This window comes from Podarcis gaigeae, assembly GCF_964106915.1.
Source record: "Podarcis gaigeae genome assembly, chromosome: 15".
In the NCBI taxonomy this organism is placed as follows: Eukaryota; Metazoa; Chordata; class Lepidosauria; order Squamata; family Lacertidae; genus Podarcis; species Podarcis gaigeae.
In genome coordinates this window covers 20718630-20733738 of record NC_139692.1, presented here as the reverse complement: position 1 = coordinate 20733738, position 15109 = coordinate 20718630, and the positions used below count along the sequence as shown (strand labels likewise).

Sequence of the window (15109 nt, the reverse complement as noted above, 5' to 3'; positions counted from 1 at the left end):
CCCAGAGTCGGCCACGACTGGACCTAATGGTCAGGGGTCCCTTTACCTTTACCTAGTAGTAGTAGTAAAAAGAACAACAACAACAACAACAACAACAACAACGTGCATCGGGAGTTCTTGCGCAACAAACCTGCTTCCCCAAAAGATCAAACTTTTTTGCAATAAGAAAGGTGATGGGGAAATAAACTGGAAAGTGTGGGATAAACTTTGCTTGATGAAACATCTTCTAATCTGTGGTGCAACCACACCTGAATACTGCACAAGGTTCAGGTTGCCTCACCCTGAAAAAAGGATACTGTAAAGCTATTTTCTTTAAAAAGCTTCAGGGAGGGGCAACCAAGAAGATCAAGGGATGGAGCAACTCCCGTATCAGGAAAGATTACATCACTGGGGGCTTTTTCGTTCAGAGAAAAGGCAAGTAAGAGGCGATATGATAGGAATGTATACAGTTACATACCCTCTAACATTTCCCTGGTGAAAATAGGGACATTCTATTTAAGTTGTTGTTGTTGCTGCTGTTGCTGTTGCTGTTGTTGTTGTTGTTGTACCCCGTCCATCTTCCTGGGTTGCCCCAGCCACTCTGGGCAGCTTCCAACATATATAATAAAACATTAAACATTTTAGAAAAACTTCCCTATACAGGGCTGCCTTCAGATGGCTTTGGGGTCACATAACTCCATACTCTCCAAAAGATTTCTGATGAGAAATTTCTCTGATGGAAATAGGGACATCCTAAGGAAAAGTGGGACATTCCGGGATCAAACTGGGACACATTCTGTAAATCCAGGACTGTCCCTGGAAAATAGGGACACTTGAAGGATCTGCAGTTATGCACAGTGTGGATGAAGTGGAATGCTGGAAGATTCAGTACAGAGAAAAGGAAATACTTCTTTACACAGTGCATACTGTAGATAATGATGGAATCTGCTCCCACAGGAGGAAGTGATGGCCACCAACTTGGATGACTTTAAAAGAGGATTAGCTGAAATTATGGAGCCTGAGAGTATGTGTCCAAATACCAGTTGCTGCATTTGGGTCTGGCTTGTGGGTTTCTCACAGGCATCTGGTTGGCTGCAGTGAGAACAGGATGCTAAATTAGATGCCCTGATGGCCCTGCCAGCACCTTTCTTCATATGTTCTTAGCCTCCTTGCAAACAAATCAGAATGAATGCTCATTAAACAGCTAATATTGTCTGATCTTCCTGCAAACAAATTAGGATGAATGCTCAGTCATCTGGAAGCTTCCTAAAAGCTTAACCCAAGGGTGATCACATGCTGCAAAAATAAAGGTTTTCTCTGGATTGGGCTTATTCATATTATTTAACACTCAAAGAGTTGCTTCTTTACTGGTTCCTATAGCTGGGTTTAACCCTGTGAAAAATTCAAGTGGCAAATGTTTGCTGAGAGTTAATCTTCTTCTCTGTCTCAGGACCTTCTCTCCGGTTCATCTCAGTGTTTTCTGAACTACCCAGGCTTAAAATTCTACAGCACAGCCGGCACTGCCCATGGAAGTTGGGAAGTCATCAATCGGAAACTGATCCCGCTCCTCAAGTCTGTGGTTCAGACTCTGGAGGAGAACAAAAGGGGTCCCTTGTCTCCTGAGATGCTTCTGGGTCTGGGATCAGGAGAAGGTGTGGTCTGCTGTTTCCATGGTCTTTGCAATGCTTGCCTTTCAACTGAGCAAGAGATGAAACCGTATTCTGAGCCGTGAAATAAGTGCAGTTGAGTTGCAAGGCCAGCCCTACCATTAGGTATAATGAGGCAGATGCCTCAGGTGGCAGATACTAGGAGGAACTTGTGGCAGCCACCCAAACTTTTTGTGCTGGTCCAGTGAGTTACCCGAGAGGCGTGGTCAGAGGTGCAACGTGGAGGCAATCCATAGTAGCTGAAGCTGGGTGCAGGGCAGGGAGTCGGGTGAAGTATGTAACCCGAGGTACCACTGTATATAATACTCATGCCTGCTTATAAAGTCTTTGCCTATTAAGCATTCAACAGTGCAATCATAAACCCATTTCATGAAGATTTAGTATCTTTATTTGTTTACTGTTCCCATTTCTAGCCTCATTTTCCCCTCCAAAATGAAAATACCTGACAATTCTCAATGAAAAACAACCACCTGATGGTGAAACATCAAATCAGGAGAGAATCAGGAGCATCTCTAAGAGCTCAAAGAAAAGCACTAGCCGGCAGAGAAGCAGACTAATCTAAGCAGCAAGGAGATCAAAGTCTTATCCGAAAAATTAAACTTTTCAAACCGCTTGCAACACAGTAATTCAGCTGCAAGACACATTAGGATGAATGTGCCAAGCACCCTGCTGTTGGGGGTGGGCATTAATGCTGTGGGGATGCTGTCGTTCCTTTGAGGAACCTGTGAGTACCTCCAGATGTGGCTGGACTACAACTTCCATCATCCCCCTGACCATCAGCTACATTAGCGGGAGTTGAAGTCTGACCAACAATGCTTAGAGGCTTGCAGGTTCCCCACCTGCTGGACCTACAGAGCAGAATGAAATGAAGTGGCAGCACCACCCACTGGCAGCTAAAGGAATGACTGAGCAGTGCATGTTGGAGTCATCAAAGGGGTTTCTGCAGTCGCTTCACATAACATTGTGCCTTTGGGGCCTGCTAGAAAACAACAAGTTTGGGCTGAGGAGGAATGCTGTTGCACACAGGGTCTGTTTTGGGGCTTCCCATAATGGGAATCCGGTTGGCCACTGTGACAAGGTAAAGGTAAAGGACCCCTGGATTGTTAAGTCCAGTCAAAAGCGACTAAGGGGTTGTGGTGCTCATCTCGCTTTCAGGTCAAGGGAGCCAGTGTTTGTTTGCAGACAGCTTTCTGGGTCATGCATCTAGCAGGACTAAACTGCTTCTGGTGCAACGGAACATCGCAACAGAAGCCAGAGCGCATGGAAATGCCATTTAACTTCCTGCCGCTGTGGTGCCTAGTTATCTACTTGCACTGGCGTGCTTTCGAACTGCTAGGTTGGCAGGAGCTGGGACAGAACAACGGGAGCTCACTCCATTGCAGGGATTCAAACCACCGACCTTCTGATCGGCAAGCCCAAGAGGCTCAGTGGTTTAGACCACAGCGCCACCTGTGTCTACTGTGACAACAGGATGCTAGACAAGATGGACCACTGGCCTGTCTCCTTCTGGTGTGCTTATGTCTCTGTGCTGCACAGACTCCCAATTATTTATTTTGTCTAGGAGAACTATTTTTATACACCACTTTTCAGGGGGAACCTCGCAAAGCGGTTTCCATAAAATTATCAAAACAATGAGCATCAATAATTAAAAAAGAGACAATTGCTCGGAAAAGAGCAAAAACTCTCTGCATTGAAGATGCCATTTCTGATTTTATTCCCTTTTAATTTCCAGGTTTGGGCGGGCTCAGAATCTGTCTGTGCGGATGTGCCCTTGCATTATTCAAACCCTGACCACAAGATTTTAATGTGGAGGCATTATAAACACTCTGCGTCTAAACTGCTTCCCTCTGCAGTTTAATTCCCCCCTCAATTAATTCAGCAGCATACCCGGAGTCTGTTAGCATAGGATTCCTTCGGTCCTCAACTTGGCAGCAAGTGGATGAAGTACAGAAAATCGATGGCATCCCTTTTACTGCCCACCCTCCACCCCACTCTCCTGGGAATTCAGATCTATCAATTGTGATGCAACCAGACTCTTAGTTACACAATAGATCTAAATGGGGGGTTTGTTGGCAGACCGTGCTAGGCTAGAGCTGGGAATATGGAGAACAGGGTGGGGAAGATGCGCAGGCAGGCAGGCAGGCAGGCAGGCATTAGGGTTCTGCTGACAGGGCCAAAACAGGAGCTGAGCTGCACTCAGAAAATGCTAAAGATTTTTATTTTCATCCAGTCCTTCCTCAAGCAACTGTTGATTGTGCACAGGCCTTTTACCATATCTTATATAGATGAATTTGATTCACTTTGCATGCATTTGCTTGTTGTTTAAGCTACTTAGAGGGGGAGCCTACCCGATTTGCACTTCTGAAGCCAGCACACAGCCATCCTTTGAAATTCACACAACTCCAAATTTTGCAAGGCAGTTCTCCAGCCAAGTAAAGTTTGCAAATGCCCATGCTAGGCTGAAGTGTTTCCCACATAAAATGTGACATGTTAAAAATCCATTTTGAACACATTGATTAGCTCAGTCAGCAGAGCATTAAACTATTAATCTCAGGGTCGTAGGTTTGAGCCGTACATTGGGCAAAAGATTCCTGCATTGTAGGAAGTTAGACTTGATTATCCTAGCGGTCCTTTCCAACTCTATAACTCTATGATGCTAAGATCCCGTTCGCAATACCAAGCTCCCATCTAGAAGCAACTCCAGAAGTGTCTGGGATGCAATTTCAGTTTGGGCAGGAAGGTAGCCACACCGTGGTACAGGGCAGGTCCACAAGTTGCTTCAGACACTGTAGGTGCCCCTTGAATTCTGCCAGCTAAGTGACTACCTAGTATAAACAGAGAAATCCGTCAATTTCAGTTCCTTCTATTTCTCACTTAGGGACTTGGGTTAAACCACAGAGCCTAGGACTTGCCGATCAGAAGGTTGGCGGTTCAAATCCCCACGACAGGGTGAGCTCCCGTTGCTCGGTCCATTTTCCTGCCAACCTAGCAGTTTGAAAAGCACGTCAAAGTGCAAGTAGTGTAAATGGAAACCAGCCTACTGGTCCAAGGTCAAATTCACCCTTATTGGTCTGCTCGCTTTTACCTCTGGCCCCAACCACCAGTGGCCCTCAGAAGGAAATGTGGCCCTCAGGCTGGAAAAGGTCCTCACTGGTGTTTTAGAATATCAGCATTTTGGACCTGAGAGCCCTCACTTCTTTGGCTTAGGGCAGCTGTCTCACTTAACGCCACTGCCAAGCTGCTCCACGTTTGTTTGCAGACACCCTGCTCTACGCAGTGCTTCCCCTCCCAGAGAAATGGTGAATTTGATAAGCCTTTAAAAGAAGCATCCCTTTGACACCTCTCTTTTTTCCTTCTTTTTTGGGGGGGAATTCCCCCCCCCATTTCTATTTTTTATTGTTAAAATAATTCAGCATTAATACATATATATTGCAAATATATAAGCATACAAACATACATTTCATTCAATCCTTTAAAATGTTCAAACATACCTACACTCAATCCCACAGATAACTCCTTTTCCCATCACCATCCACCACCCCACCTTTGTGTTAGACTTCCAATCTACTCAATTGCAATTTCTTTCCACTTCTATTACTTTCCTTCACATCCCTTTAACCTAATTTCATACTTCTTTTTCTATTACACATTGTTATCCATCTTATTTAGTATTTCAGTATTTGAAACGGAACTTGTTTATTCTAATAGGAGTTCTGATTTTTCGATATGGTTTTGCAAGTATCCTTTAAAAACACCTTCCAGTCCCTGTCTATCTTCTCTTTTGAGATCCTTCCAATTTCTCCCATTATTTTGGATTATATTGGAGTATTGTAGTACTCCAATAATTTGGCAAGCCACTCTATTTTTGTCGGTATAATACCACTTTTCCAAATTTTTCGCAATCAATAGCCTTGCGGCTACTGTTGCGTATAAATATAATGTATTGTCTTCTTCCTTTAGGCTTCCTGTTACTATTCCCAATAGAAAACCTTCTGGTGTTTTCCTAAATGAACCCTTTGACACCTCTCATTCCTCCTATAGGCTACTCATCCAGAAGCACTCTGAAGGTGTCTGAAGCTGCCGGCGAAGCGTTCCGGACCGAAACGAGGCAGGAAATGGCTCTTGCTGCGGCAACCCTCTCACCTGCGCCACCTTCTTGGTCCACACCAAACAGATCCCAGTTGTTGCAAGAAATCCAGACCAGGTGAGATGCATGGGTTTTCCTCAAGCTCCAGGGCCCAGCACAAAACACCCAGGGGCTGGGGGCCTTGGGATACCCTCTAATGACACCCTTGCCATTGTCATAACCCTAAGATTCCCCCTCTTCTGCACAAACACAATGCAGAACAGCTGTGCAAAACAGGGAGAGCTCATCCCTGAAGGGCCACAGGATAGGCAGTTTCTTTTAGGGAGGAGCCAACACACTGCTCAAGCCAATGGGAAGGCTGGGAAGGAGCTTGCTGGTTACTACATCTCTGTGCTGTCTTAATTCTTCATGGGATTGTGGTTATGATGCTTTTTCTTCTTGGCATTCATAGTGTTTAGAATCATGGGGCTCTTAAGCTCTGGGACAGCTCAGTTGGTAGAGCATGAGACTTAATATCAGGGATGTGGGTTCAAGCCCTGCATTGGGCAAAAGATTCCTGCATTGCAGGGGGTAGATGATCCTTGTGGTCACTTCCAACTCTGCGATTCTATGATCAGAGGAGGTTCTGCCCCCCCCCCCCGGCAGTTCCAAGTCCTCCCCAGCCTCCACTAAGGCTCTTTGCTCTGCAGAATATCAGGGGGGAGAACCAGCACCCATGCCTCCTCTTCCAAAGCGGCTGAAGTCAGGAGAGACAGGGAAGATTCATTCCTTCTTCAGTCCACATTCCCACCATTCAGCCTCCTCCTTTTGTTCCTTCCTCCTCCTGCATCAGTGCCTTTCTTCTTCTTTTTTTTCCTTTTCTTTTTAAATTTTTATTCATTTTTCTTTTTCATTCATTACATACATCTCAAATTCTTAACATTTACTATATATTGCTCCCTCCCTACCCTCCAAGACTTCCCCCAACTTGCACTTCTGTTTTGTTTCTATTTTCACCCACTTTGCTATCTCTCAACAGAAAAAGTTATTAATAACATAACATCAAACCTAAAAACATGAAAATAAAATTAAATACAATATCCTATTTCACTATCTTCTAAACATTTTCTGATGCTGATAATGTGGATGTTTATTTAAATCCTGCCATCAAGTCTATTGACTTTCTTTGTTTCTGCAAATATAATATGAATGGTTCCCACTCTTTTTTCAAAGTCTCTGTTGTCTTTTTCTCTTAGTCTTTCTGTCATTTTTGCCAGTTCTGCATAGTTCATCAATTTCTCTTGCCATTGTTCTTTAGTTGGTATTTCTCCAGTCTTCCAATTTTGTGCAATCAACATTCTTGCTGCTGTACTGGCATACATAAATAAAGTCCTCATTTCTTTTGGAATGTCTTGACCTAAAATACTGAATAAAAAGGCTTCTGGTTTTTTTACAAAAGTTATTTTTAACATTTTCTTCAATTCGTTATATATCATTTCCCAGTAGGATTTTACCTTCTTACAATCCCACCACATATGATAGAATGTACCTTCTGTTTCACATCTCCAACACACTGATGCCAAAATGAAAAGAAAGACTGCCTTTCAACCAACATCTGATCCCAGCAGCCCCTTGGGGCTCATGACAGCTCCCGCCTCTTCCTGCCATTCTTTCAGCAACTGGACAATCAATTCATCTCTTTCTCACACGGCAGCTTATAAATCTGCCAGCACCTCCTTGACATTACCTGTGCTGTTGTTTGGGCAGGATTTTCTTGGAGAAGCACGCCAGCGAGATGGTGCACCTTGAGCTGTCCTTGATGGCTGAGGAAATCAACATGATCTCTTGCTTTTGCGAATCCTCCAAGCTGAGAAAGGACCTGGTGAGAGAGCTGTCTGTTACAGAGAGGGGCGATGGGCAAGAGACAGAATTTGCTTTATGGAGTTTCCTCCAGTAAATGAGGTCTTTAAAGGTGGATGATTGGTCTTGATACTCAGCATCCAATTATCTGAAATGGTTGCATGAATCAAAAATGGTGCTATGGTTCCATCCCTGATATCTCTAGGTAGATTTGGAAAAGAACCCTGGAGAACAACTGTCAATCAGTGTAAAGACTGGAAAAGGGATTGGGAGTCTGTGGCCCTCTAAATGTTGTAGGTCTTCACCTTCTATTATCCTTGACCAAGGGCCATGCTGATGGGAGTTGAAGTCCAACAAGATCTGGAGAGACAAAGCTTCACTTCCAAGCACAATTCAAAGTGTTGGTGCTGACCTTTAAAGCCCTAAACAGCCTCAGTCCAGTATACCTGAAGGAGCATCTCCACCCTCATTGTTCAGCCCAGACAATGAGGTCCAAATCCGAGGGCCTTCTGGCAGTTCCCTTCCTGCAAGAAGTGAGGTTACAGGGAACCAAGCAGAGGCCCTTCTTGGTAGTGGCACCCTCCCATCAGATGTCAAGGAAATAAACAACTACCTGACTTTTAGAAGACATCTGAAGGCAGCCCTGTTTAGGGAAGTTTTTAATGTTTGATGTTTTATTGTATTTCTAATATTCTGTTAGGACCCACTCAGAGTGGCTGGAGAAACCCATCCAGATGGGTGGGGTATAAATAAATTATTATCATTATCATCATCATTATCATTATTCCCCACTCCTGGTGGTTCCCCCACCCCAATAGCCTGACCCTGAATAAGACAGCTCCCTACAACCTAATGTCTTTGCTGAAACCTAAAAGCATGGAATCCAATTTCCTGATAAAGTCTAATTTACCAGTTCACCCTGGAGTCTTGTTGAGCGACAGTAACTTCTCCAGGCTAGCAGCAAAGGCTGAAGAAGGTTCTTCCACTGCCACCTGAACGTTGACATTTTTAATATCTGTTTTGTGCTCATTGATCCCTTTGCATCAAGAAATTGACCTTATTGCCCTGTGCTTCCCATATCCCTATATTTCCAGGGAACGACACGAAGGCATAACTTGGGAGCGGCCAACGACTGGGACAGCCTCCTGAAGGAGCTGGCTGAGTATCACCAGCATGCTGAAGAAGAGCTTAGACAGCAGCATTGGGAAGAAATTAAATGTGCCGGGCTCAGCCCCGAGGAAAGAACCCTCAAAGACGGGGCTTTATTCTCTCTGGAAGAAATCCTGCAGAATCTTGCGTCGCTGGGTGCCGACCTGCAAAAAGCAGGGGGACCCTCTAGATTAGGCCTTGCAAAAGCAATCAGTGTGAGTTGCAACTCCCGGAGTCCTGTGCTTTGCAGACTCCTGTCTTCCTTCCCTCTCTCTGTAACCTGTGTTATTCAATGACAGGCTGGTGTGGATGCATTTGGCAGAGAGGTGGGTTGGGTTTGATCTGTGCATGGATATTATGGGGAGAGGGAAAGGTACAGAGACTTTGGGGAAAGGGCCATAGCTTAGCTATAGAGCACATATATAAACAAATACTCATCCCTACTGGGTTTCCCATTGTCGTAGCTCTAGATCCAGCACAGAGAGCAAGACAAGCCTCAGTGCCTCTTCTTCTCAACTCAACGTTCTAGGCTGCTAGTTCTTTGTTCTCCTCCACTGGCCCACAGAGCTCGATAACACCACCTCCAGCCAACAGTAGGAGAAAGGTCCAATTTGGACCACACTTCACAAAACAAGGCAGATCCCTTACAGACTTGGCTGGAATCATCAACTTAGCAAAGAGATTGGTTTGACCACTTTAGCAGTCCTTTATTCTTTGCAGAAACCCCATTCCAGGGGGACAAAAGCAGAGGCTTGGTGGGGACCCCAAGGATGATGTCTAAACTAAAAAATATGTTTTTATATATACTGGAAGCCACCCAGAGTGGCTGCCGAAGGCCAGCCAGATGGGCAGGGTATAAATAATAAAAATTATCATCATTATCATCATCATCATCATCATCATCCCCCCTGGAAAAAACAATGCCCTTGCAGCAATGTTATCTTTTGCTCTACAGGAAATTCAAACTTTGGAGAGCAAGCTGGGCAGAGGCTCAGTGGCTCAGAAACTGCGAGCCACGGCAAGCAAGATAGTGAAGCAAGAAGCTATGAAGCAAATGTGGATACACAGAGTTCTGGATTGTTACAACCATCTCCAGGTACAGCCCAGCCTCTTGTTTCAGAGGAAGGACCATAGCTCAGTGACAGAACACCTGCCTTACATGCAGAAGGTCCCAGGTTCAATTGTCGACAGCTCCAAGTAGGGCTGGGAGGGAACCTTCTCTGAAAATCTGGCTGCCTGCCAGTGTAGAGAATACTGAGCTAGATGGACCAAGTGTCTGACTCAGGCCAAGACAGCTTCCTATGTTCCTCCGCATCAGTTCTCCTACTTTTATTGGGTAACTATATCCTGTATAGGGACGTGAGTGGCGCGGTGGGTTAAACCACAGAGCCTAGGGCTTGCCGATCAGAAGGTTGGTGGTTCGAATCCCCAGGACAGGGTGAGCTCCCATTGCTCGGTCCCTGCTCCTGCCAACCTAGCAGTTTGAAAGCACGTCAAAGTGCAAGTAGATAAATAGGTACCGCTCCGGCGGGAAGGTAAACATCGTTTCCATGCGCTGCTGTGGTTCGCCAGAAGCGGCTTAGTCATGCTGGCCACATGACCCGGAAGCTGTACGCCGTCTCCCTCGGCCAATAGAGCGAGATGAGCACCGCAACCCCAGAGTCGGTCACGACTGGACCTAATGGTCAGGGGTCCCTTTACCTTTACCTTTATATCCTGCATGCACTATCTTCATGAGTTGTTCTAACTTTGCTCGGTTGCAGCTCCTCCCATGGTGACGCCACTGCTAACATTGGTGTGAATTTCTCTACCTTCTGCCCTAAGAGATGGAGCTGTCCGGAAGACGTATTACAGGTTCTGGATAACTTATGCTACACAGCTGCAGGGGAAACGGTAGCCTGTGAGGTGTCCCAGTCAGCTGAGCAACATCAGGTGGAGAGAGTGATGACCTTTCTCCAAAAGTCCTCTAAGGAAGGGGAAATACTTGTCTCTTTCAAAGAAATGGATGAAGCTGAGCTGAGGAAGCTACAGGCACTGATCCAAATGGAATTGCAAGCACAGATAGAGGAAAAGGTACAGAAACTGCACTACATTGGCCTGGCTGCATCCAGATGTGGCTGTCAGGCTTTGGGGAAACAGCTCCCTCCCTCCCTTTGGCTGTGGATTAGCAGAACAAAGCAGAATATAGTCCCTTGCCGTTTAAAGAGATTTTAATGATCACAGCAAAAGAACAAAGTCCATTCTTGGAGTGAAGGTGCTCCCAATTAAGGTTTCCACACACTCCACCCCAAGTCACCCGAGTCACTTCCTCGTCTTGCAATCTGATCTCACAACCACTGTGCCTTCTGTGCAGCTACCTTATATAATCTCTTTGACCTTGGACTGATCGGCTGGACACTTTCCAGCGAACCAGACTCTGTTCTCTCTCTCTCTCTCTCTCTCTCTCTCTCTCTCTCTCTCTCTCCCCCCCCCCCAGTTCTTTTTCTCTCAGCTATTCACTACCCAGTTCTTCCTAACTTTTGTCTTCCGAACTCTGTCCCTTTGCAAACCACTGTGTGCTGGTCCCGGGGGGAAGGTACCGTGATCGTAGTCAGAGTTCACAAGATGAGAGGCGAGGTCCGAAACTGGGAGCCGGGCGGGAACAGGAACGCTGGAAGGTCAGAAGCAGGAGGCCGGGCAGGGAACAGGAACGCTGGAAGGTCAGAAGCAGGAGGCCGGGCAGGGAACAGGAACACTGGAAGATCTGAAGCAGGAGGCCGGGCAGGGAACAGGAAGATCTGAAGCCAACAACGACGTTGCTCCCGCAACCTGGGACAGGGCTGACTGACATTTATCTTCTTCTAAGGCCAGGGGCGGTCCCGGCCCCCAGGAGCCCCGCCTCCTCTGGCCTTAAGGCGAGCACTCCTCCTGGGAGCAACCAGTTCCCTTCACCTCTCTGCCCTAAGCCTCTGCAGTTCAGGAGAGGCCGAAAGGTTACTGGGCCCCGGAGGAGGCTCACCTGTAGACACTGAGTCCTCAAGCACCTCTGGGGCCAGAATGGTTTCACCTGGTGCCTGCTCCTGAAGATCTGACACAGGTGCAGGCTCCTCAGAATCTAGGCCTTGCCCCAGTTCAGCCGGCCCTGGAGGCGGGGACTCCTGTGCAGGCTGGGATTCCTCTGGTTCAGCCTCTGAATCGGAATCGCAGGCCATCACACACTGCTCCAAATCTATACTGTCCCACTGCTCCTGAGAAGATTCAGGATCCTGATCTGTAGCGGGGGGAGGGGGGAGGCTCCATCCATTCCTCCTCTGTGCAGCCCTCCTCAGCCTGGTCCCTGACAGTGCCCCAAACTCAGGATTCATCTGTAACGTATCAGCAAAAGGCAACAGCTAGAGGTAGAACACCTGAGGCATCTAATCATAGCCTGCATTTTTATCAAGGCTTATATTTTGATCAGGGCCTGTATTTTAAAATGAGCTTAAAGATTTTCAAATGTTTTATGCCAGGCAGAAGACCAGCTGCCTAAGTACTTTGGCAAGATGTTTATCCTCCTGGACAAGGGGGCCCCCTGATTTATAGCAAAAAACAATTCTCAAAGTCGTAAAAAGGGAATTACAGGCTGAGAGCAAAGGTCACACTGACCCTACATATTACAGAATATAAAAAAGGCTGAGAAAACATAATTAAGAGTTGGTAAATAGTAAAATAAAACCATGTGCCTCCATTAAACTTGAGCCAGCTGGCTGGGCTGGAGAAGGGGAGTGTAAACAGAAGAAGAGGTTTCTTCCTATTTTATTTTGAGGCTGTAAACTGTTCCTTTTTACTTTGAGAAGGTTTATTCTTCTAAAAAGCTATCTATGATAATGTATGAAATATATTGGCTTAAATGTAATTATGCAAAGGATTTAAGAAATGTTGGACTCTTATTTCATATAGTTGTAAGAGTTATAACTATCCTGAAATTAAGTCAGCCATCAGCCCAGCCCCCCTGCCAAGCAGGAAACATCATTAGAGCACACATATGGTTGTCAGGCCTTTGTTTAAAGACCTCCAAAAGAAGGAGATCTTTCAATGATGATGTGAACTCAAGATCCTTGACATCTGTTTAAGATAAAAATTTAAAACTATTAACCATCTGTTTTGGAGGGCAATAGGGAAAGGAGGGCAAGAGGTGAGCTGGTAATTAAGGTTCCTTGTTGAGACAAATGTAAGATAAATGACTACTTATTTGTCATTTATAGATAGAAGAATATATAGCTTTTATTTCCCATAAAAGGCAAAAGGAAATGGGTGTATCTTTTGTGATTGGTTCTAGCAAACAGCCAATAGGAATTTCAACCAGGCTGATTGGACAGAGGCAGCCACAGGAGGAGCAAGGGGGCTGGGTTAAGGAAATATATCAAATTCAAATTTATTTATTTACGGCTATTAGCCCATAAAATATGTACAAACATAAAAGCACAGAAACATAAAAACCAATACATCTAACAACAGAAGGGGAACACCACGATGCAAGGGTGGGTCATTGAGCAGTGACAAATAACAGCTTGGGGCCCGGAAAGATCCAAGGGACGGTTCACAGAAAAAGGAGAACTGCAGAAGAGATCCGTCATGCACTCTCATCATAACTGTCCGATTAGTTTTTGTTGTTGATGTTGTTTTTTGGTGGTTTTTGTGTGTGAGATAACCGCATTCAGGAATCTCGCCACCTGCAGAGTTACAGAAGGATCTGTATCCTGCAAAAGCAGTGCGGCATGTGACTCAACAGGCCTGCCAACCAAGCGCAGTAAAGCAGGACCCAGGAATTTAGTCCTGGCTATGCTATGTAAGGGACAGTTGAACATTATATGTGGAAGAGATTCAACTGTTTTCCCGTCACACTCGCATAGCGGAGAAACCAAACCCTTGGAAAATCTGTGGCTCAGCAGGTTCGATGGAAAAACATTGAACCTTGCACGAATAAATGCAAGTCGGTGTGGTACAGATGAAAGAGATGACATATATGATGGAAGGCCAAGTGGTGGGGTTATTCCATGATACCTGGGGGAGCAGACACCCCCACCCCTGGAGAGGTTGTGTTGATTTTCAATGTCTGCTAATCTTTGCTCAATAAGGCTTTTGGCTGAGCGTAGGTTCATCTTTAAGGAGTCTGCTGGGGAAATTCCGATGCTCAGAAGTTTGGCATGGATTTTTCCTACCCACGGATTAACAAAGTCATCCCGCCAGAGGCACTGAAAGAGGTAATGGTCGGGAAGCCTATGCCAGCTGGACAGCCAGTAGCCAAAGACTCGCTTCCAGATGACAGTCTCCAATGATGCAATCCTTAGCTCCAGATGTATGGCTGCATTGCTCACACACATGGGGAGTTTCAGGAGGCGACGGAGAAACTGATTCTGCAATGCCCCAGCGATGTTAAATTGGACCCTGGGGCCCAGAGTGGGGCAGCATAACAGAGGGTGGAAACCACTTTTGCGTGGTACACCTTCAATGCAGAAGGGATGTGGGAGGCTCCATCGACCGCAAAAAATTGGAGTAGAGTGTAAAGTATTGTTTTCCCTTTGTTCAGTAAATACTGTATCTGTGGCTTCCAGCTTAGGTTGTAGTGAAAAAAGACTCCCAGGTATTTAAATTTGAAAACCTGTTCTAATTGGACTCCATCTAACTTCCAGGTGTAAGTTTTCCGAGACCTGGTAAAGACCAGTACTTTAGATTTTCCATGATTAATTGTCAGATGGTTGAGTTTGCAATAAGCCGCAAAAATCTTTAGAGCTCTGCATAAACCGACTCTAGTGTAGGAAAGGATCGCTGCATCGTCAGCCTATAGGAGCAGAGGGCAGCGAAAATCAGCTAGGCGGGGGACATGAATGTTGGTTTGTAAGGAAATATAAGTGCTGGCCATAATGGCAGGAGGCAGGCCAGAGCTTGGTAACCATATACCACTGTGCCTCTCATTTATTTGTCTGACAAATAAATTATTATTTTAATTTCTCTATTGCTGCGTTGAATATTTCATTCCAGCTAAGCGTTAACCACAAGCAGGGTGCTACACACCGACTCTGCATGCATACGGTCTGCATGCAATGGTCTGACTCTGCGATTATCCACACTTGCCTTTCATCCACTCTTCCCTTCATCCTTTTAAAAATGGTTCTACAAGGTTCTTTCTCAATGTTTCCTCCAGCTGGAAGCCAAAGAAATGGAAGTGATTCAAGAGGTGGCCAAGCAGACCCCAGGCCCTGCTGCTGCTGAACAATTGGCGTATTTTCTCCTGACTCAGAGGCATCTACGGCAAACAGTCCTAGTATCAGAAGGTATCTCGAGGCTTCAAAAAGCAGGCCCCAGAACACCAGGCAATCAGAGCTCCACAGAAGACCTTGCTCAGGAGGTAGGGACATGTGTTCCTGCC

The 15109-nt window shown here is 45.7% G+C and overlaps 1 protein-coding gene across 1 annotated transcript in view; it reads left to right on the top strand.

The window, feature by feature from the left end:
• LOC310832294 (uncharacterized protein) overlaps positions 1–15109 on the top strand; it is a 53708-nt gene that overhangs the window by 24671 nt on the left and 13928 nt on the right. The window contains exons 16-22 of the mRNA XM_083713922.1: positions 1430–1631; positions 5688–5850; positions 7480–7594; positions 8667–8936; positions 9677–9817; positions 10546–10794; positions 14885–15088. Of these exons, the coding sequence (XP_083570048.1) occupies positions 1430–1631; positions 5688–5850; positions 7480–7594; positions 8667–8936; positions 9677–9817; positions 10546–10794; positions 14885–15088 (1344 nt within the window). The remainder of the gene's footprint in view (positions 1–1429; positions 1632–5687; positions 5851–7479; positions 7595–8666; positions 8937–9676; positions 9818–10545; positions 10795–14884; positions 15089–15109) is intronic.